This window comes from Ovis canadensis, chromosome 22 (genome assembly GCF_042477335.2).
Source record: "Ovis canadensis isolate MfBH-ARS-UI-01 breed Bighorn chromosome 22, ARS-UI_OviCan_v2, whole genome shotgun sequence".
NCBI lineage: Eukaryota > Metazoa > Chordata > Mammalia > Artiodactyla > Bovidae > Ovis > Ovis canadensis.
Window position 1 is genome coordinate 34,176,733 of NC_091266.1, and position 20,386 is coordinate 34,197,118.

Below are 20,386 nucleotides of genomic sequence, written 5' to 3' on the forward strand. Positions count from 1 at the left end.
AAGGGGAAATCGGGGTCAGGGCCTAGTGAGCAGATGTTCTGGTCCTGCCACCCGTGCCTCACTTGGAGGGGTTGGATGTCCTCAACAATTCCTATCGTTTCTCTTCTAGGTCAAGCAGTGATGCTTCTGAGGCATAAGTGGAAGAGGGAAATAACTGACAGCCCCGTTACCAAAAAAATCTTTATTCTCCAGCAGGTACACACACACACCACCCTCCCTGGTCCCCAGGGCCACACACATCTGCATTCACCCTCAGCAGCATAGCTCCTTTTTTCTGACATATAAATGGAAGAGCCCCAAGACCAAGGATCATTCTTCAAACACAAGTAGTCTCACACACAGTTACTTCCCAAATCCATTAGAAATCAGGATTCCTGTATTTCTTTTATAGCCATGCGGCAGAGGCCTGGCATTTGTGTTGTGTCTGTGGGAAAGGCAGTCACGGGCCAGTGGTCTCCCTGCCTGGGCAAGGCGGCTCGATGGTTAGTAACTTCAGGTTAGGCCGTCAGCCAGTGTAGGCCAGGGATGGGGGCTCAGCTGCCAGGGCTCCCCAGCAGAAACCTGGAGGCAAAAAGAATGTTGACAGCACTGGCGGTGAGGCTCACTTCAGTCCTGTCTCTCCCCGTGACCTAGAAACTCACCATTCTCCCCTGGCTGACACTGCTTCCTTGCGCACCAGTCTCTTCTTGTCATCCAGGGGTTTGGCTAAGGCCCGGATCACCTGTGGTTTGTATGGCAGCAACTGTGGAGTTAGAGGCCTTCATCTTAGCCTTGTTCAACCACGGTAACCAAAAAAGTTGCTCTGACTCTACATCTAACAGTCTTCCTATTCTTGTACTGACTCCAGACAGTCAGCACAGCCTGCTGTGTGGCAGGCTGGCCATTCTATTTTCAGGGACTCAGGAAATCCTTGCCTATCTGTACTCTACAGTGCATACCTCAGTAGCACAGCCGGGTGGCCAGTCCTGCCTGCTTAAGGCAGAAAAGTGCCCTTGGCTCTTCCAGGAAGTTTCTGGGCCAGAGAGGGACACCTGTGGTACTCACCACGGGGGTGGGCAGGCGAGTGAGAGCATGCATGCACTGCAGTGCAGCGATCCGGACCGCCTAGAACACAACCATAAGGAGGTGAGGGGAAGCCCACGAAGGGGAGACGTACAGGCCGAAGAGTAGTCAAGGCTCAACGCACCATGGAAGGGCTGGCACTGAGGGTCAGGAACTTGGTGACGAGGGTGTCGACGTGAAGACTCATGACCTGGGGTGCTTCCAGTAGAAGAGGCTGAAGGCAGCTGAGGGTTGAGAGCTGCACCACAGAGTCAGGGCAGGACAGGGCCTCCAGCAGTAGGGAGAGCAGCTAAGGGGTCACAGGAAAGGGCAGGGTGACCACATCTTTGATAAGCCTGCTTCTCCTCCCCTTTCCAGACCCAGCATGGGGAGGACAATGGCTTCGTCCCTGTTTAGAGGCTGTGACGGCAAGGCTTACCGTAGGCAGCTCTGGCAAGAGCACAGGCTTTGGTAGCCTGTTAAGTACATGAGACAGACCCTTCAGGTAGTTTGGCTTCACATCTGCAAAAAATGGAAAAGCTTAGGGGAAAACTGGGCTCAGACAGAGCTTGGGATTTCAATTCCAATCTCTGATGAAGCTGGGACATCAGCCTACAGAGATTTTTATTTTTTCTTTTTTACAAAAAAAAAAAAAAAGCCCCACAGGCTCAGAATAGGCAAGGTATACCCGTCAAAGGAAAAGAGTGGATCAAGAATCTAGATGTTCTGCCCTCCGATAGAGGCCTACTATGCTCTAAAGAAGCACTCAGGCCCTAAATTCTGACTGTGGGCTGAACAGAAGAGAGGTCTGTATATTCGAGGGCCTTCCTCTAACCTCTCCTCACCTTGCGGAGCAGCATGGAAGCCCCGGACCAAAGCAGGCACGTTATCCGTGAAGAACCGCTGGCGGAACATGATCCGCACTTCAGCATGGCCAGCACGAGTTAGCACGTCAGTGCAGTCGGACATGAGCAGAGAGAAGCCATCAGCGGCTGCCGGGCCTAGTTCTGGATCACTCAGGAGGCCCATGAGCTGGAGGAAAGAGAGCTTTTGAGGTACATCAGTGGGGAAGGATCTTAAATACCAAGAAGAGGACAGTAGTCATTTTGGGGAGGAAGGGGGATCAAGAGCGAAGTTCCTGTTAAGATTCTAGGTTCTGCTTGTTCAGCGAAGACTTACCCGCTCTGTAAGGCAGGAACTGAGAGGATGGTATCTAAGCACTAAGGCCTTTGTGACCTGTCACCAGAGAGAAAGAAAAGTCAGGGCAAGATGCCCAAACCCTGAGAAGCATGCAGGGTTCAATGGAGAGATTTTATTTAAGCAGATTAACTGCTCTAACAAACTGCATTCCGACTCCTTACCCAGAGAAGCAGTGTGAAGGCCTGACTACGACAGGGCCCAGAGCTCAGCCCAGCCTCCACTTTGTCCACAGCCAGCTGCAGAAATTCATCCAGCTCTTGCCCTAAAAAGGAGGTAGGAAATGCTGACGCACGTGTGTCTGTTTTGACAACAAAGGCTGTAAATCCTTTAAATGCAGAAGCCGTTAGAAAAGAACCATGTCATTGTAGCTGTGGACTTGGCCCACTTAGCTCTAGGACACCATCATGAGCCTGGGATTCTCATAATGTTGGGGTGCTGGCATAGAAAAGTCTGCTTGTAATAAAAAGTCTTTTTTCCGAAAACAGCTGTCCACTTCTAATAAAGAATTAGCCCTGATAGCCCCCTGCAGGGAACAGGAGGGACGGAACCAGACAGAGCACTCTGGTTGAAACCCTCATCTTCTTCCATTCTATAAAGCTTTGCCCAGCTCTGGTCTTGACTCCTGTCCCAAGGGCTGTCCCATGGAAAGCCTGATTATATTAGCAAACTCCTTTTAAAAAGAGAATGAGTGACTACTAAACTTCAAGACTGCATCAGAAGTTGATTCTCCCTCCAGTACCTGCAGGGTGCTTGTTTAGGAGTCCTGCGAAGCACTTGGCGGCTGCCGTAGAGGAGAAGGGGCAGCTTTGGCAGCAGCTCAGCTCTAAAAGCTCCCGCATGAGTCGGTTCAGCTGTGGGATTTCCACCTGTGGAAAACCTGGTCGTGTCACGGACCCAGAGGACACCTAACTCAAGCGACAACCAGGACAGAGAGGCAGCAGGGGCCAGGGTGAAGGGGAAGTGAGCTCTCCAGTGGGAAAACAGAAGATCAGCTCAGCAGGGGCCAGGGTGAAGGGGAAGTGGATTCTCCAGTGGGAAAAACAGAAGATCAGCTCAGCAGGGGCCAGGGTGAAGGAGAAGTGGATTCTCCAGTGGGAAAAACAGAAGATCAGCTCAGCAGGGGCCAGGGTGAAGGGGAAGTGGATTCTCCAGTGGGAAAAACAAGATCAGCTCAGCTGCGACGAATTTCAGCCCAGAAGTCACCTGGGCTCCAGCTCCCCTGGTCAGGATTAAAGTGGGGTATTCCCCAAAGGTTGTGGTCACTTACGTTTCGAGGCAGGGAGCAGACAAAGGCCATAAGCAGTGCGACCAGTCGTCTCTGCCCTGAGGAGCCATCCTGTAAGGAAGAAGAGTCCTATCAAGCCTGTCCCACCAGCAAGAGACTTGTGACCCTGATGACACCCATCCCAGATTTGCCGGAAAGATGTGAAGGGCAGATGTCCCAAGACTGTTCCCCATCGGGGTCTGATCCATCGGACCCTCACCTGGAATGGCTGGAATCTGCCAGAGAAGCTGTTTTCAGGCAGGAAGGAGATGTTGCCGTCCAAGAAGAGGGGCACGATGTGGGCGACACTCTGGGCGGCTAAGCTAGGGGGCACACCTAGTGTCACCAAGGAGCCAGGGTTCTACAGCAGCCCTGGGGCTCCCGGGACTCACTGAGTCCAGGCACCAGAGCATGCTCACTCACACCTTCAACAAACACTAACTCAGCACATACTATATGCCAGGAACCATTCCTGTCCTAGGCCTTGGTGCTACAGCAGTGACCCAGCCAGATCAAATCCCTGTTCCCTTGGAGCTTATAATCTAGCAAGAGGACTCTGTATATGTCAAAAATGCTTCATAGGTGACTCCTATGCACAGCTATCTGTAGCTAAGAACCATCAGTCCATGGCTCCCCAGAACCTCATCCACAGTCCATGGTGCTAAAAGAGCCCTTCTTTCTTTGCCAGTAAGACTTACAAAACAAATAACCGGCTTCACATTTACATCTGGGTGAGAGGACAGCTCAGAAGGAAATCATCTGCTACTTCTTCCCAAGAATGCTAGCCTCCTCGGGATCAAGTCGCATGCATGATTAGACTCACTCAGGGCTCAAGTGGGTGGTGGCAGTGGCAATGACCGACGCCATAGTGGCCAAGACCTCATCCTCCAACAGGACTTTTTTCAGAACTGAGTGCTCCTTCTCTGCCAAATCAGAACACACACAAGCACAGGCCATGACTGTGGCTCACACGGTTAGGTCCTGTCCCCCTCGTGACTCTGGCCTTGGCTCTCGTCACAGCAGGAGCAGTTTGTAACCTGTCCTCTAGCAGTGCTGTAGCCCTGGGAACCAGCACGGCACCAGAAGCAGGAATGTCTGATGCGGGCCACGGGGGGTTCCTGAGGATCGCCCCTGACTAGACAGTGGGAAACAAGCCTAGCTGATAGGAATATTCCTAACATCAGAGCTGTTAGTCTTTTCAAAAACTTAAAGGTAATGTGGATTTATCTTTGTGGCTCCTTTTACACAGCAGCTACCATACACACATATGTTACTGTTGCTAAACATTACAAATTACCTTATTTAATCTTATTTACCAACTACCCTGTGATATATAGGTATTACTCTCCATCTCCTTTGCACAAGTGGGGAAACAGAGCTTAGAAAGGCTAGATATCTTCACCTAAGTTAGCAGCTGGTGGCTTCCCTGGTGGCTCAGACGGTAAAGACTCCACCTGCAATGTGGAAGACCTGGATTCTATCCCTGGGTTGGGAAGATCCCCTGGGGAAGGGCATGGCAACCCACTCCAGTATTCTTGCCTAGAGAATTCCCATGGACAGAGGAGCCTGACAGGCTACAGTCTGTGGGGTCGCAAAGAGTTGGACACGATTGAGTGACTAAGCACGTAAGTGAGCAAGTGGTAGAGTTGACCATGAGACCCAACTAGGTCTGCTAAACTCCAGAGCCTAATTCTAACTAATCTAATTACACAGCAATTGAAGGGGGGCGGGGGAAAGTGTGCATGCTTTTGAGTGTTGCTAACACTAGTAGATTTTGGTTCTTTCCAGAGGTCAGCTTGGCACCTTTTAAAGTGAAATCTCATTATGTGAACATAGAATTCAAAGGACACCTCTGCTGGTACAAGATGCAATACCAGTGAAACCCTGCAGGTGGCAGTGCTGTTCACCACTAGTGCACAGGCTGGGGTGAAAGGAGGGAGGGGTGAGAAGGGGAAAGTTACCTGGTGTGGAAGCCTGCACAGCCAAGGCAAGCAGGCAGGGGACAGCTGTCTGATGGAAGTACCAGCAGCTCTCGGGGTCTCGCTGGCATTTTTCTGCCACCTGCTGGAGGCTCTGACAGACAGCAATAACTTCACTGGTTCCTGGAGTCATATTCCCTGTGTGGTGAGAAAGTTTTCTGTAAGGTTTTCTTAAAAGCACTCCCAGGCCTGTCAGATATGGGATATAGGAAGAATAATCAAAGATAAGTATCTTATTGATATAAAGAGCCAAGTCATTTTATCCAGGAGCGGAGAACTGCCCTGCCAGCTCTGCAACAGAAGCACTGATACACAGCGTGGGGGTGAGGGGAGCTACCCTCTTGCACACCCAGAGATATATGTGTCAGTTATAATCCTCCTTGAAGCGGTTCTTCCATATCTGCAGTTCTGCATCTGTGGACTCAACCAACTGCGATCATGCTGTACTATAGTTTTTACCCAGTGAAAAGAAATCTGTCTGTGCTGTACAAACTTGCTTTAAGGGTCAAACACACATCCTCCTTTAGTTTTCATAACAACCCCCTCAGCAGTATCATTTCCCCCATTTTATAGAGGAGGATGTGAAAGCTCAATAAATTAGCAGTGGTTTTCCCAGGGTCACACACCCGGGCCATGCTCTGAATCCAGCGTTCTTTCTATTGTGTATCAGGCACTGGAGCATCCTCTGCTGACTGGATCAACCGCAGAGGACGGGGCAGTACAGAGTGGGGAGCTTGGGGAATTAGTGAGGGCCCATGGCGGGCATGCACAGTTTCCTAACAGCCACAGCTGCTGTCGCTTGTAAGGAGCAGTGCTCCTCACTCCAGGGTGTGTACAACTCACCGGGAGATCCTGCTAAAATGCAGATTCTGACCAGTGGGGCCTGAGATTGTGCTTTTTTTTTTTTTTCAGCTGGAACGCTGTTTAAGTCTACATAATGCCTTGTTGCACAGAGAAGAGAATACTGGAATAGGTTAGACTTTCTTTCTATAGCAAGCTCAAATTGTGTCAGACAATTTTATCTGCTACAGAGTGCTGCTTGCATGAGTCTGCTTTTCTAATAAGCTCCCAGATCATGCCCATGCTCCTGGTTGATGAACTCTATTTTGAGTAGCATAGCCTTACAGTGGTGCTTTTCAATGGATTCCACACTAAAATCATCGAGGCATTCTTAATAATCGTTGCCCAAATCCCATCCCTCCGTAGAGACTGAATCAGTTGGACTGCATGAGGCCAGGCAGCATTTTTTCAAGTTCCTATGTGATTCTTGCTAGAGCCATCACTGGAACCACTGTTTTAGACACATCAACTCCAAAGCTGACTGCAGCTCCCTCTCCAGCCCAGCTCCTCAGTGACTGTTTCTTGTAGTCACCTCTGTTCATCCAGCACAGATGCTGCAGCAGAAGAGGCAGCGTCTCCTTGACGATGCTGGGATGTGTGGATACAGCTGATAAGGCTTGCAGACAGCGTGGATGTCGGGAGCACCTGGTGGGCCCATCCCCTCTAGCCAAATCTGACTCCTCTGAAAAGCAACCCAGGAGATCAGGTTTCACTGTGTGATGGCAAGCATGCAGGAAGCCCCCCCACCCCCGCCCCACCAACTTCCCTGGGAAGGAGCAAGCCACAGAAGCTCAGAGACACGTACCTGAACACAGATCCTCAGCAAGCTTGGGCACTAGGTGGCTGCTGAAGGCCACGGGGTAGAGAGTGGCCAGGCTTCCTGATGCCTCCAGTGCTGCCACCCTGCTGGGGCACAGGGCAGGTGAGCATTAGCTGAGCTGGCTCCGTGGCTCTCTTGCCTAGGCCTCCCATTCGGCAGATTCAGGAGCGTGGGCTTCTGAGACCACCTTTCTAAAAAAGCAGGATTCGAGTACCTATACCACTAAGTTGGACAGGGCTTCTTAATGCCCCCCAAAAGAGAACATTCCCACAACAATCGCTCCAACCAGTTAGCAGCCAGAGCCAAGCACAGACTCCATGTCCTCTGGGAAAGCCAAGGGTCAGGAGCACAGCGGCCTGGAATAGCTGGCTCTATCTTGCTGTCTTATATTCTCACCAACTCTGGGAATCCTCCTCCAGGAAGCTCAGTCTGTACAGGTGACCCACTGCTAGCTCCAAATCCCCAGAAGACAGGAGATCTGTATTAGAAGGAGACATAAACCTCATCTTTCTTCCCCAGCAGCCACCACCATCCTTCCCAAAATCCTATTAGAAATCCCAAATCATACAGAATTGTGAGAACCAGGGAATAAAGACTGCTCTTTATTTAAGACAGAAAACCACAGGAAAGGGACCAAAAGCTCCAATCTTTTCTCTTTCCCTTAAGTGTACCTGGCTGAGCACCCAACACTGTGAGTGTGCGAATGCCAACAAGCTGAAGCTGGGTGTTGGGGTCTGCCAGGGCCATGAACAAGAGTGAGCACAGCTGGTCCTTGAAGCCACTCAGAGGTCTTTCATCTAGGGAGAAACAGTCCAGGTTAGAGGGAAACCTCATTCAGCACCGATACAAAGATAACTTGGGGCAGATTTTTTTTTTTTGGCTGTGCAACATGGAACATGGGATCTTAGTTCCCCAACCAGGCATCAAACCAATGCCCCCTGCAGAGGAAGCATGGAATCCTAACCACTGGACCAGGGAACTGCTGGGACAGATTTAAAGAATTTAATCCATTGGATATCCAGGAAGTACACTAGGAAAAAAAATGAACAGGGCTCATTTCTTAAGTGTTCTCTTGTGCTACAACTTGAGAACAACAGGTCGGCTGTTCTAGGCTCCTTCTCTATAGCACTCCCGGCCTGCCCTCATTTACAGGGCTGCAGCGCTCAGCACCCCAGGACAGCACATCTAGAAGGCAGCCTCACCCTTGTCTTCATAGCTCCATTTCTGCTGCAGCTTCAGGAAACCCAGGATCATTTCAAGGATTGTCCTCCGCTGGTTGCTCTGTAACGTTTTAAGGGGTTATGGGGGTCAAAGACTACCTTTTAATGGATTTCAGTCTTGCTACTATGGAAGTGGGGAGAATTATCGTTGTACGTAAGAGTGTGAAGAAGAGAGTGAACAAGGGAACCAGCAGCAGCTAATGGGAGCAAAACCCAAGATCTGCTATATCTAGGCCCAAGCGCAACATAGCTTTCTCTATGAGAGCGCCATGCTAGCCCAGGGTCCCATCACTTCCTAAAGAGATTCTGCCTCCTTACCTGGCTGTGCTTGTGGAACTGTTCCAGCAGCAGAGGCAGCACGTTGCTGGTGATGTGGTCGCAGGCCCGGGCAGATGCACCTGCAGCCGCCTGCAGCAGTTTGGCGCTAGGCCACACCAGTTTCATGTCCGGTTCACACAGATGGTGCCTGCAGTCTAGAAAGGCAGCACATCACAGACCTGGGGAGTAGGCTGAATGCTGCCCGGTTCCCCTGCAGGTCATAGAAGCTGGAGGCTCAGCCCCAGGACTAGCAGTTATCACTTAAATTTCTTTCAATTCAAAGCAGGGCTCCAGTATGCAAATCACTGAACTTGGGGGCACTCGTGAAAGGTCACTGGCCTTAAGGAATTTCCCTCTGTTGTGTGCTCTCCCCTTTCTAGCTGCCATGCCCCATTACCCTGTAGAATGTTGCTAAGGAAGGAGTCAAGGAGGTCCTCAGCATCGGCCCTCAGCACAGAGCGAGACAAACACGCAGTCAGGGAGTTGAGGGCCGCCAGGCCCTCGGCCTCTACCCGCTCACTTGCCGTCTGGAACACCTGTCAGGGAGGGATCCCATGGCTACTGAGGTGAGCCTGCACCAGGTGAGACCCTACCCACCTGCTGCCTATTTCCTTTTGGGGAGAGGGTGGTGAGAACCTTTAGGGCACAACAATGGAAATTAACCCCTCACATGAATTTCATCTCAACTGATGCATTCTCACTAGGTCCTTAGTACCACTAGGATATTGATACACATAGTTCTTTTTTTTCCTTTTCAATTCTGATTATGCTGCACAGCATGTGGGTGATGTTTCCCGATGAGGGACTGAACCCATGCCCCCTGCACTGAGAGCATGGAGTCCTAATCACTGGATCGCCAGGGACGTCCCCACGTACTTTTTGAGAAACTGAATACCGACCTTGAGTGGTGGTTGTTGGGATCCCTTTCCCCAAGTCTGTTCCTCTCCCCCTCTACTCAGAGTGACCTATGCCCTTTACCAAGGAAAGACAGGAAGTGGGCACTATGGGAGACTGATCATGTCATCAGGAAGCAGCTGGCCCTACCCATTTCATTCAACTAAAGTATGCCCCTTGGCTCTCCTGCTGAATAACCAGGCACAGCAACAGAGGGAAAAGGACAGGGTGTGTTATCTCCCCTCATGCCTGACCTGACAACTAGGAGTTAAGAGTAGTCAGTTTATCTAAGTGACACTCACCTCTCTGCGGATAGAAGCCCAGAGGCTGGGAAGGAAGTCCTTTAGTTCTTTCTGTCCGTACACGGCACAGCAAGCATTCTGCCAGGGAAAGCAGAGGTTAACGGCAGTCTATACTCTCAGGCTTCCTGGGATGTGCAGCCCCCTCAGCGTAATGGCACCTGAAAGAGGCGGCTCTCAGCAGTAAAACCAGCAGGGTTTCATAACCATCCTACCCAGATCACTGAAAAGCAGGATCTCGCCCCAACTGATGAAAACAAGCATGAAGAGGGAGCCCTGGTCAGCCTTTCCTCAGCTGCCACTCTATTACTACAGAACAGGGCAAAATGCAGCTGCGGGCTGTAGGTCAACCTACAGGCTGAGACCCTGAGTATCCCTCTCCTGACGCCCAGGGAACAGCTCCCCGGCTCTCTAAGAATCAGTCCATAATCCTGTAGCATTGCTAAATTGTCTAAAGACAGCTGGGTCCTCAAAACAGAAGAATCACTCACCAGAGTCTGCAGAGAATCCAGCTTGGCACTCAGCATCTCGGAGTCCACTTTCTCAATCAGCAGGGGCAGCAGGAACTGTGGGAGAGAAGGAAGAACCGAGCACGGGATGTGGCTGGCGCTGCAGCCGCACCCAGCCCACCACGTCCTCGCTGTCATCAGCCCCCGGGGTAGGTGCTACGTCACCGAGCTGCACTGAGTCAGGAGTTGTGACTGTAAGCCAATCTCCCTCCCAAGCCATGGCCGGACTCCTAGTGACCTGAAAAGTGGGCTAGCTGGCAAAGCTAAAGAATCTCAAAAGAGTGCACCATATAGGGACTGGATTACTATCTTAAATGAAGAGATGGTAAAGTTTTCTACTTCGAAGTCTGAAGACACTTGCAGGATGCCATACCTTAGAATGTATACTGGATCTTTCTTTTCCTCCATGCCTTTAACTGTTCTTTCTTCAGACCCTTCTGAGGCCTGAGGCTACATGCCCTAACTCTGGCCAGACCCACCTCAGCAAAGCGTGGTGTAGAAGCCAGCACAGCTCGAAGACTCAGGATGAGATCTTCTCTCTGGATGCCATGGGGATCATTAGGTGGCTGCAAAAGGGAGAAGAGGCGTGGCCTTGTGTATCTCTTTAGACCATGCCTGGACACAGGACCGAACCTACCAACCCTGCAGAACAGGGTGAGATTTACAGCCAAATTGCCAGACAAGTGGTACAAGGCCCCAGAAGGAAGACAGCTTGCTCTTTCGTGTTGTTCCTTGGGAATTTCTGTCTGTTGGGGCTTTATTTTCTATCTGATCATGCAGTTTTCATCTGATCTATCATCTCACCACTCAGAGATAAGCACCCTTAACTTTCTGGTGCAACTTTCTTCTCTGTATATAGAGTATGATGACTATGTGATTGGTAGACACTTTCCCTTTAAAATATATATAGCTTTAGAAACCGTGATTCTTTTGAACATATGGTTTGCCATCTATTTTTTCACTTAATACATTAGGTACATTTTTTTCCTGTTATTATTCTTTCATAGCATTTGTTTTAGTGGCTGATATTATTTCATTGTGTGGTTGAGCCACAATTTATTTGGATAATCTCCCTTTGACGGACAATTCTATTTTTCCACCCTTATAAAAAGCTGTAATCCTGGCAATATAAAAGCACTGATGATTTCTGTATCAAGAAGGCAGATTTTTTTTTAATTGAAGTATACAGTTGACTTATAATATTGTGTTAGTTTCAGGTGTACAGCAAAGTGGTTCAGTTATATACATTTATATATATATTTTAGATTCTTTTCCATTATAGGTTATTATAATGTATTAAATATAGTTCCCTGTTTTATATAGTAAACCTTTGTTGTTTATCTGTTTTATATATAGTGATATGTATTTGTTAATCCTGTTCAGTTCAGTTGCTAAGTAGTATCCAACTCTTTGCAACCCCAAGGACTGCAGCATGCCAGGCTTCCCTGTCCATCAATAACTCCTGGAGTTTACTCAAACTCATGTCCATAGAGTTGGTGATGCCATCCAACCATCTCATCTTCTGTCATCCCCTTCTCCTCCTGCCTTCAATCTTTCCCAGCATCAGGGTCTTTTTCAATGACTCAGTTCTTCACATCACATGGCCAAAGTAGTTTCAGCTTCAGCATCAGTCCTTGCAATGAATATTTAGGACTGAACTCCTATATATCCTGTTAATCCTATATTCCTGATTTATTCCTCCCCAACCTCTTTTAAAACCCTTTGGTAACTGTAGAGTTTTTTTCCTATGTCTGTGAGTCTGTTTCTGCTTTGTAAATGAATTAATTTGTATTATTCTTTAGAGTCCACATATAAATGGTAACATATAATTGTCTTTTTGTGTCTTACTTAGTATGAAAACCTCTAGGTCCTCTACTTTGTTGCATGTATCTTTTAAAATTAGAGTTTTCCTCATTTCCAGATATATACCAGAGGAGTGGGACTGCTGGGTCATATGGTAATTCCATTCTGTTTTCCATAGCAGCTGCTGAATTTACAATTCCCACCAACAGTGTAGGAGTGTTCCCTTTTCTCCACACCTTATCCAGCATTTATTATTTGTAGACTTCTTGATGATGGCCATTCTGACTAGGGGCTTCCCTGGTGGTTCAGATGGTAAAGAATCCGCCTGCAATGTGGGAGATCTGGGTTTGATCCCTGGGTTGGGAAGATCCCCTGGAGAAGGGAAAGGCTACCCACTCCAGTATTCTGGCCTGGAGAATTCCATGGACTGTACAGTCCACGGGGTTGCAAAGAGTCAGACAGGACTGAGAGACTTTCACTTCACTTTACTTCATTCTGACAGGTGTGAGGCAGTACCTCTTTATATTTGTAATTTGCATTTCTTGAATAACTACAAAGTTAAGGATCTTTTCATGTGCCTATTAGCCACGTGTATGTCAAGAAGGGAGACTGAAAACATGAATCAGATTTTCCTTTTCCTCTTTAGAAATCCCACCAAAAATGCAGTAAGGGAATTTTCTTTTCTTTCTTTTTTTTTTAAGATATAAAGCTGAAGGGTGAACAGGACAAGAGATATTAGCAACAAAATTGTAAAAGCAGACTGGTAAGAAGAAAATGACTTAGAGCCAAGACAACAGACTCCTCAGTAGGCTTGGGGAAAGCTTAGTAACTCTCCATACACACCACACAGTCTCCTCAGAAAGCTTTGCAACCAGCAGTACCAGGCACCTTTGGAACTGGGAGTGGGGTTAGAGGAGCAGTCTGACCTCCCAGATTGCTTCTCAAGTCCTTCCTAGCTGCAGCAGAATCTGGGGGTTTAATTCTTGGAGAAGGTGAGACAGAGCTGAGACAAAAATGCAGTTGAGGGCCTGGGTGCTGAATCAAAAGAGGTCTAAGTGGGAATTCCTTGGATGTCCAGTGGTTAGGACTCAGTGCTTTCACTGCCAAAGTCCTGGATGGGGAATAAAGATCCTGCAACCTGAGGGTTCCCAAACTGTCCATGTAAGCCACTCTATAGGGAAGTTCATCCTCAATCAGCCCACTCTATGTGCTCAGAGCTCCCACTCAACTTTATAATCCTCACTTTGAAACACGTGCAAACTCCCAAGGATTACGAGGTATCTGGAGAAAGCCTCTAACCTGGAAACAGAGAACAACATAAACTGAATAAGAAACTTGGATGAAACAAAGACCACACATGTGGGGAGAGTTTTCAAGAATGGTAAGAAAGTAATTCATTCATGGGTTAAATAAGAATAGAATGCTATTAAAAAAAAATCGAAAAACATTCAAATCATCAAAAATGACAATAAAAGGCCCTGGGAAATTCAAAGCATGAGTGCAGAAATGAAAAACAAAATCAGCTGCTGGGAGATGTGCTGGTCCTGGGCCTTTCTGCCCTCGGATCCCTTCCTCAGGCTGACCACCGTAGGCTGCATTCTCCCGGTTCCCACAATGGCCGAGCTTCAGTCAATGGGAAGCACTTGCAGATGAACGCAGGTTAGAAGGAAAGGAAAACCCAGGACACTTCTTCCCATCTCTATTTAGTGGACACTTTCACCACTGGTAGCATCTCCTCCTTGGCTCCAGGTCCCACTGAAGGCCTATGTTTTGTCATAGGCTGGCCCCTGAGGTCCAGTAACATCAACTTTCCTCTTTGTCCCTCCAGCCTCAGGGTGGTAATGGTTTTCTGCTGTTGACAGGCTGCCTCACTATCCTTTGTTTGGCTTCTCGGCTCGCCTATAACTCGTACACACAACTTCCAGCATTAAATTATCTCTTTTAAAAGCCAAAGTGGTTTCTGTTTTTCATGCCTGGACTCTGATAGAAAAGATAGAAAATAAAAATTTCTTATAAAGTGACAAGAAGGTAAAGGAAGGAAATAAGAAAGAAAAGGTAACAGACTGACAGGAGTTCCCAAAGGAAGGAGCAGAGAGCTAACAGAGGCAAAGACAGCAGCAACGGAGAATGCCAAGAAGTCCTCCCAGGCCGGAGGACGCGGGCTTCCAGACCGACAGGACCTCACAGCACCCAGTACAATGCGTGGAAACAGACCTGTACTAAGGCACATCACTGTGAATTTTCAAAATATTGGGGGGAAATAATCAACGCTTAAAAGCTTCCCAAGAAGAGGGAAGAAAAGTGAACATAAAAGTTTTGCAGAGCAGAAAGAATTCAGACTTCTTCACAGCAACTGAAAATTAGAAGTAAATATAGCAATGCCTTCAATTTTATACCCATATTATCGATAAGTGTGAGCAAAGAATGATGAGATTCTAGATTTAAAAAAACGAAAACATTTTATACTCTTTTTACACCCACGGGAAGCTCATAAGGGACGAGCACCACCAAAATGAGGGAATCAACCATAAAATGAGGAATATGTAAACACAGAAAATGGAGATCTGATCCAAGAGAAAAAATAAAGGAATCCCTAGATGATGGGAAAGAAAGATTCAGTATTGACTCTGCATTAAGAGTAGGAAGCAACCAGCTAAGACTGTATGGCTAAGTTAAGACTGGTTTTTACATTTTTAAATGGTTGAAAAACAAATCAAATAATATCTTGTGGCACATAAAAATTACATGAAATGTGAATTCCCAAGTCCATCAATATATTTATTGCAATACAGCCAGTGTACCACATTCCAGCGGCGAGGGAATTTCTGTGCTAGAACAGCAGAGCTGAAGAGTTTCAATAGGGAACATAAGGCTCACAAAGTCTAAAACAGCAGCTATCTGGCCCTAACTTACACTGCTGTGATTCATGATGGTGATGGCAAGTGGCCTGTACAGATTGGTAAGACCGTGGAGAATATTTTTAACACAAATTTAACACTGAAAGCCAGGTGTCCCTATTTTAACTGACAAGAGCTTTCTGCTTCCCATAGACCACACTGTGGAAAAAAACACACAACTCTGCTCAAATAAAAGAAATTTTCCAATTATTATCTATAAACTTGTTTTTCCTAGAACATCTCTGAGAAAATATATAAGCAGTTGGGAGCAATGATTATCTCTGAAAGGAAAATGGTTGGCGGCAGTAAAGAGGCTTAATTCTCTAAATGTTGCATCATGTTCACTGTACTATCTTTCAAAAAAAAAAATATTCTTGCCCACCCTAAAATTTTAAGTGCATATATTCCAGCACACATTCCTAAATTTTAGGAATTTATCCTAGTGTTACACCCATATACCCACATATGTGTGAAATGATTCATGTACAGGCAGGGTATGTTAAGTGGCAGCATTGCTTGTAACAGCAAAAGATTAGCAAAAACCTTTGTCCCATGGAGGACAAGTAAAATTAATTAGGTATGTCCATGCAAAGGAAAATCACAGTCATAAAGAATAAAGAGCTAATTTATATACTGTTATGGAACCCTCTCCAAGATATACTGCTAAGTGAAAATGGCAAATAGAGGAAAAATGTGTAAATCCACTACCATTTTTATGGGGAAAGGGAAGAGCATTTTTTAATACATGGATGAGAAAGCTCTGTAAGATTCAGACGTAACTGATAAAACTGGTTGACAATGGAGAAATAAACTTGATGGTATGTAGATTTTTCACCTATTTGTACCTTTTGTATTTTGAATCCTGTGAACGTGTTATCTTTTCAAAACAAACACAAAATAAAGAAAGTAAAAACAGAGAAATCTGGCAGCCTAACCAAGAGCTTTCAAGAGTTCAAAGGCTTAAATACTTCTGAGCAGAAATAGTGATACTGATTACAAAAGCAATGAAAAGGATATTAGGAGAGAGGTGGCCCCAGCAACATGATGTCAGCTAAAATAAGCTGCTAAGAAATTCCCTATGGCAAAAATGGCTTTTTATCTTAAAGGCAGGGAAAGTCAATAGTGAAAGGCACTCAAGTCATGTCCAACTCTTGGAGACCCCATGTACTATACAGTCCATGGAATTCTCTAGGCCAGAATACTGGAATGGACAGCCTTTCCCTTCTCCAGGGTTCAATGCAGGGATTGAACCCAGGTCTCCTGTATTGCAGGTGGATTCTTTACCAGCTGAGCCACAATGGAAGCCCAAGAATACTGGAGTGGGTAGCCTATCCCTTCTCCAGTGGATCTTCCCGACCCAGGAATCGAACTGGGGTCTCCTGCATTGCAGGTAGATTCTTTACCGACTGAGCTCTGATGTAAATTTGATGTGTGTGGTATAATTCCTTTCATTTCATCTACATACCATGCATACCCATATAGTGCTGAGACCCTGAGTATTTGGAAAGAGAAGGTAAATCAAGATGCAGAGTGGGAGAAGGGCTGAGGCATGAGAGCAAACACCTCCTGTGCATGCTATGCTCAACTGTGTCCTCTTTGTTTCTATTGCCTGAGATGTGCCCTCAGAATCCAGGACCACATGCTACACATCCTTCAGAAACCAGCTGAAATCCTATTTTATCTGTGAGTCAGTTCCTGCCTACTCCAGCTCACACTGAACTCTGTCTTTGAACAACTGTACCACCACTTGTTTTGGTCCATAATCTCTTACTGTTACTTAAATGTTTCAACTTTCAAGGACATGAATCATGTTCTACAATCCTGTAGCTCTAAGCACTAAGTACATTTTTAGGAAGTTTTTTTTTTCCACTTCCCAGTTGACTGACATGTTAGGTTCTTGAGGGCAGGGATCGTTTCTTTTGTTCACTGCTGTACCCTCAGTGCCTAGAACTGGGCCTGGCACACAACAGACACTCAATATTTGAATGAATGAATGAATGAAAGGTACTACTTACAGGAGTAAAATCAATAGGGAAGTAACAAGATGTCACTTCAAACAACTCCTCCACAAAAGGTCCTAAAGGCAACAGAGAAAGAATGAGGACTTACAAGCCTTTCCTCTGACAAGCCCCAACCAGCTAATCCAAAACTGCAAGGACGTACCCAGGCTGTAGTCTCTGGAGATGAGGTCATAGACAATGCGGAAGGCCACCAGAAGATTACGGGGATCCTTTTCCCCATCCATCACCTGGATGAAGCCAAAGGTGAAATCAGCTCCTAGGCCCTTCAGCTCTAGGGAGGAGAGAACAAGGTCACTACTGTCCCACAAGATAGAAAGTGGGGCTTTCTTCTGGCCTGCGTTTTCCCTCTCTCACTGCCTCCCTCTTCACGCCTCCCAGAGCTGACCATTTCTGCTTTCCTATTCCAAGAGAGTTCTCAGTGAAGAGAAGATGTGTCACAATATATAATGGTTATGGAGGTAGGAGTTTAACACTTCAGCTCAAACCCCACCCTTTCTTTCTTTTGCTGGGGAGTGAGTGACTCCCAGTTTCCCTTTATCTTCCTCTCAAAGTACTGGCTCTTTTATATCACTCTGGGCTAAACTCAGTCCTGGTAAAGGGGGAAGAAAAGTTGCATTCACTTTTTAGGTCTCCTGAAAGCCTGCCTCTTACCTTCTTCCCGGGTTCGCATGAAGTTGGTGATGATACTGTAGACTGTGTGTCGGTCCACCTGCGGCAGGGACTTAGTAGGAGAGACAAGAAAGTAAAGTAAGTGCCCAAAGAATACCTCAGCTGACAAAACTATTTCCTGCTTCACCGTCTCTAACTGGGTAATTCTCTTTATACCAGAATAAGATGACCCTCAGAGTAAATGCAGAGAAAAGGTATGGGTCTGGTCCAGCAGTCTAGCAGAGGAACCAATAACCAAAACCTGTCTCCTACGTGCCTCACTTTCTTTAGGTGTAAGAGGACACAGGTCAGATGTAATTGCATGCCTCCCTCTCCTTATACAGTAGCAAGGGACAGCAGGCAAATATGGTCAAAGGCCTGTAAGAGTTCAGAACTCTTAGAAGGCAATTTTTTTTTTGCCATGTAATTCTAGTTATGTCAAGGGCTGGAAGATAGACAATACCGAGGTGACTGTTACCACTCACCTGTACGTGGACCTCCTGGAAGATGGCTTTAAGCACAGAGACTGCCAGCCCTGGGGGCAGGGCCACACACAGGCTCTGGGGGAGAAGAGAAGTGTGAACACAGAGGGAAGTCTGGAAATTTTGGTGTAGCCTTCAAGCCTAAAACAGGCCTATCTAACTGCAGTGGGAATTACAACATCCAGGCTGGGGAAGACATGTGGACGGTGAGAAATAAGGGCCCTTTTCTCAAGCTGATTAGGTCTCTACAGCTCCTTCCAGGTTGACGCTGAATTCCAGTCCCCAAAGGACACTTTTACTCTCCAGACTAAAAACAGAAGTGGAGCTGGCTGAGACTAGTTTAGCCCCATATCTAGGCATCTGCTTTGAAGTACCCGAAGTCTCACCCACTAAGGGGAAGGAGAGAATTCACTGGAAACAGATTTCTGTAAACATGGTATGTAATACAGAAAAGGAGAACTCACAAGTGCCCTCAAACCCTGCAGGACAGACGGGATCACGAGATGATGATCCTTCAGCCGGTTCTCATAGAACAGGATCAGGTGGACCACTGAACAGACCAGAAATTCAGGCATTAGTTTCCACAAGCTGGAGAAGGGCCCGCTGGCATCGCTTCTTCCCAAAGTTTCTAAGGACTGTTCCTGCCTGGGCTTCACTATAAATCGCCTCCTTCACCTAGGTATGTCCCAAGCCCTCCCATTTGGGGGTTCCTTCCTTATCTGTCAAGAAAACAGGTGAACATCTTGGGTCATCCATTCACATAGAGGTCACAATCAAACCCATTCTCAACCTGAGAACTGCCTTTCTACAGAACTTGGGTTGGCATGTTTTCTCACAGGGCCATATGGTAAATATTTTAGGTGTTTAGACACAGTATGTCACAACTACTCAGCTGGGCCACTGTAACATAAAAGCAGCATAAACAGCAGGTTCATAAATGGACATGGCTATATGCTTATAAAATTTTATTTATAAAAACAGGCTGTAGTTTGCCCACCCCTGCTAAGGAAGATAAATAAGCTGTGGGTTTTTTCCCTCAGGACTTCAAAGCATTTTGATATTTCATTACTCTTCTGCTCCATCTATGAAACACTACTTTGTCCATTTTACAGATAGAAGACATACTAGGGAAAAAAAAAAAAAACTGTCTAAGGCTACATTTGAAATCTATGTGTCTTGTGGCTCAATTCTTATCTTCTTTGCCACATATACTAGTGCGGTGTGAAGACCCTGAGTTAGGAGTGCGAAGATACCTTATGTCCCTCCCTCCCTCCCGGGTAAACCCGCCTGATAGACAAGGAAGGCTCAGCACGCCTACCAGTTACCTTCCTTCTCCAGGAGCAAGGAATGACACTGGAGGAGCACCTGTGACAAAAGCTGGATTCCACGTGCCCGAGTTCGGGGTTCTGGATTCTCTAGAGAAGACCTGGGGGAAAGTAAGATAGAGAGCCCGATATCACCCAGTTCAAACTTCGGAAGTAAATATTTTGCAATTAGTCAGTCACACTCAGCCCCTGGGCATGGAAGCTGGCCCAGGAAGGTACTCTGGAGGCGCTCAGCATTACAAACAACAGTAAGGCCAATCCCCAGATTGGCCTGGAGGTGTCATCAGGGGCATAAGTGACACCACAGCCAACAGAAGTGTCTGTCTCCAGGCACCGATTGGGTGTGGGGTTTACTCTTTCTCCTCAGTGATACAATTGTGACTTTCCTCTGAAAGAGAGCTTAGCAGTTACCCACAGGGCTCAAGAGATGGCAACTTCTACCAAAATAGGAGAAGAATAACTATATCACTATTAAAGCAACCATTATAGTCTTTACAACTGGAAGTGTACTATGTAAGATGGTCAGAATAAAGGCTTTAACTATTTAGGATTATTGATACGGGAGGACCCAGGCTGAAGCAACAACAAGGTGATTTATCTTCAAAACAAATCACAGAGATTACATTTAAACATACCACAAGGAATCTAAGCAAATGAAGGAGGCAGAAGACTTCTGAAGGAGAGCTGGCCAGGGTACCTTAAGGAAACAAGGATAAGAGTACCTTATCCTGCTGAGCTCAGTCGTCCAGTAGTGTCCGACTCTTTGCTACCCCATGGACTGTAGCCCCCTAGTCTCCTCTGTCCATGGAATTTTACAGGCAAGAAT

At 46.8% G+C, this 20,386-nt stretch overlaps 1 protein-coding gene and 1 non-coding gene across 7 annotated transcripts in view; both read right to left on the bottom strand.

Annotated features, from left to right (window-relative positions):
* Nucleotides 1-166: 166 nt before the first annotated feature.
* Nucleotides 167-20,386, bottom strand: part of MMS19 (MMS19 homolog, cytosolic iron-sulfur assembly component) — a 34,221-nt gene continuing 14,001 nt past the window's right edge. Inside the window, exons 3-31 of one of the 6 annotated variants that reach the window (XM_069568212.1) lie at nucleotides 19,561-19,661; nucleotides 18,700-18,785; nucleotides 18,239-18,313; nucleotides 17,757-17,826; nucleotides 17,248-17,376; nucleotides 17,100-17,161; nucleotides 10,864-10,950; nucleotides 10,367-10,441; nucleotides 9,879-9,956; nucleotides 9,080-9,218; nucleotides 8,683-8,837; nucleotides 8,347-8,425; nucleotides 7,816-7,941; nucleotides 7,541-7,622; nucleotides 7,130-7,230; nucleotides 6,857-7,006; nucleotides 5,467-5,622; nucleotides 4,329-4,428; nucleotides 3,726-3,828; nucleotides 3,509-3,577; nucleotides 2,981-3,107; nucleotides 2,403-2,503; nucleotides 2,221-2,277; nucleotides 1,887-2,073; nucleotides 1,481-1,563; nucleotides 1,187-1,351; nucleotides 1,045-1,104; nucleotides 642-742; nucleotides 167-561 (exon numbers count right to left, since the gene is read on the bottom strand). In XM_069568212.1, the coding sequence (XP_069424313.1) occupies nucleotides 534-561; nucleotides 642-742; nucleotides 1,045-1,104; nucleotides 1,187-1,351; nucleotides 1,481-1,563; nucleotides 1,887-2,073; nucleotides 2,221-2,277; nucleotides 2,403-2,503; nucleotides 2,981-3,107; nucleotides 3,509-3,577; nucleotides 3,726-3,828; nucleotides 4,329-4,428; nucleotides 5,467-5,622; nucleotides 6,857-7,006; nucleotides 7,130-7,230; nucleotides 7,541-7,622; nucleotides 7,816-7,941; nucleotides 8,347-8,425; nucleotides 8,683-8,837; nucleotides 9,080-9,218; nucleotides 9,879-9,956; nucleotides 10,367-10,441; nucleotides 10,864-10,950; nucleotides 17,100-17,161; nucleotides 17,248-17,376; nucleotides 17,757-17,826; nucleotides 18,239-18,313; nucleotides 18,700-18,785; nucleotides 19,561-19,661 (2,932 nt within the window). In that variant the 3' untranslated portion in view covers nucleotides 167-533. Of the gene's footprint in view, nucleotides 562-641; nucleotides 743-1,044; nucleotides 1,105-1,186; nucleotides 1,352-1,480; nucleotides 1,564-1,886; nucleotides 2,074-2,220; nucleotides 2,278-2,402; nucleotides 2,504-2,980; nucleotides 3,108-3,508; nucleotides 3,578-3,725; nucleotides 3,829-4,328; nucleotides 4,429-5,466; nucleotides 5,623-6,856; nucleotides 7,007-7,129; nucleotides 7,231-7,540; nucleotides 7,623-7,815; nucleotides 7,942-8,346; nucleotides 8,426-8,682; nucleotides 8,838-9,079; nucleotides 9,219-9,878; nucleotides 9,957-10,366; nucleotides 10,442-10,863; nucleotides 10,951-17,099; nucleotides 17,162-17,247; nucleotides 17,377-17,756; nucleotides 17,827-18,238; nucleotides 18,314-18,699; nucleotides 18,786-19,553; nucleotides 19,662-20,386 lie in introns of all 6 variants that reach the window. The other 5 variants (XM_069568213.1, XM_069568215.1, XM_069568214.1 and 2 more) reach the window with 5 other exon arrangements.
* LOC138428016 (small nucleolar RNA SNORA28) lies at nucleotides 6,404-6,525 on the bottom strand. The gene has a single exon (XR_011252255.1). It is a non-coding gene; the product is annotated as a small nucleolar RNA SNORA28 (small nucleolar RNA).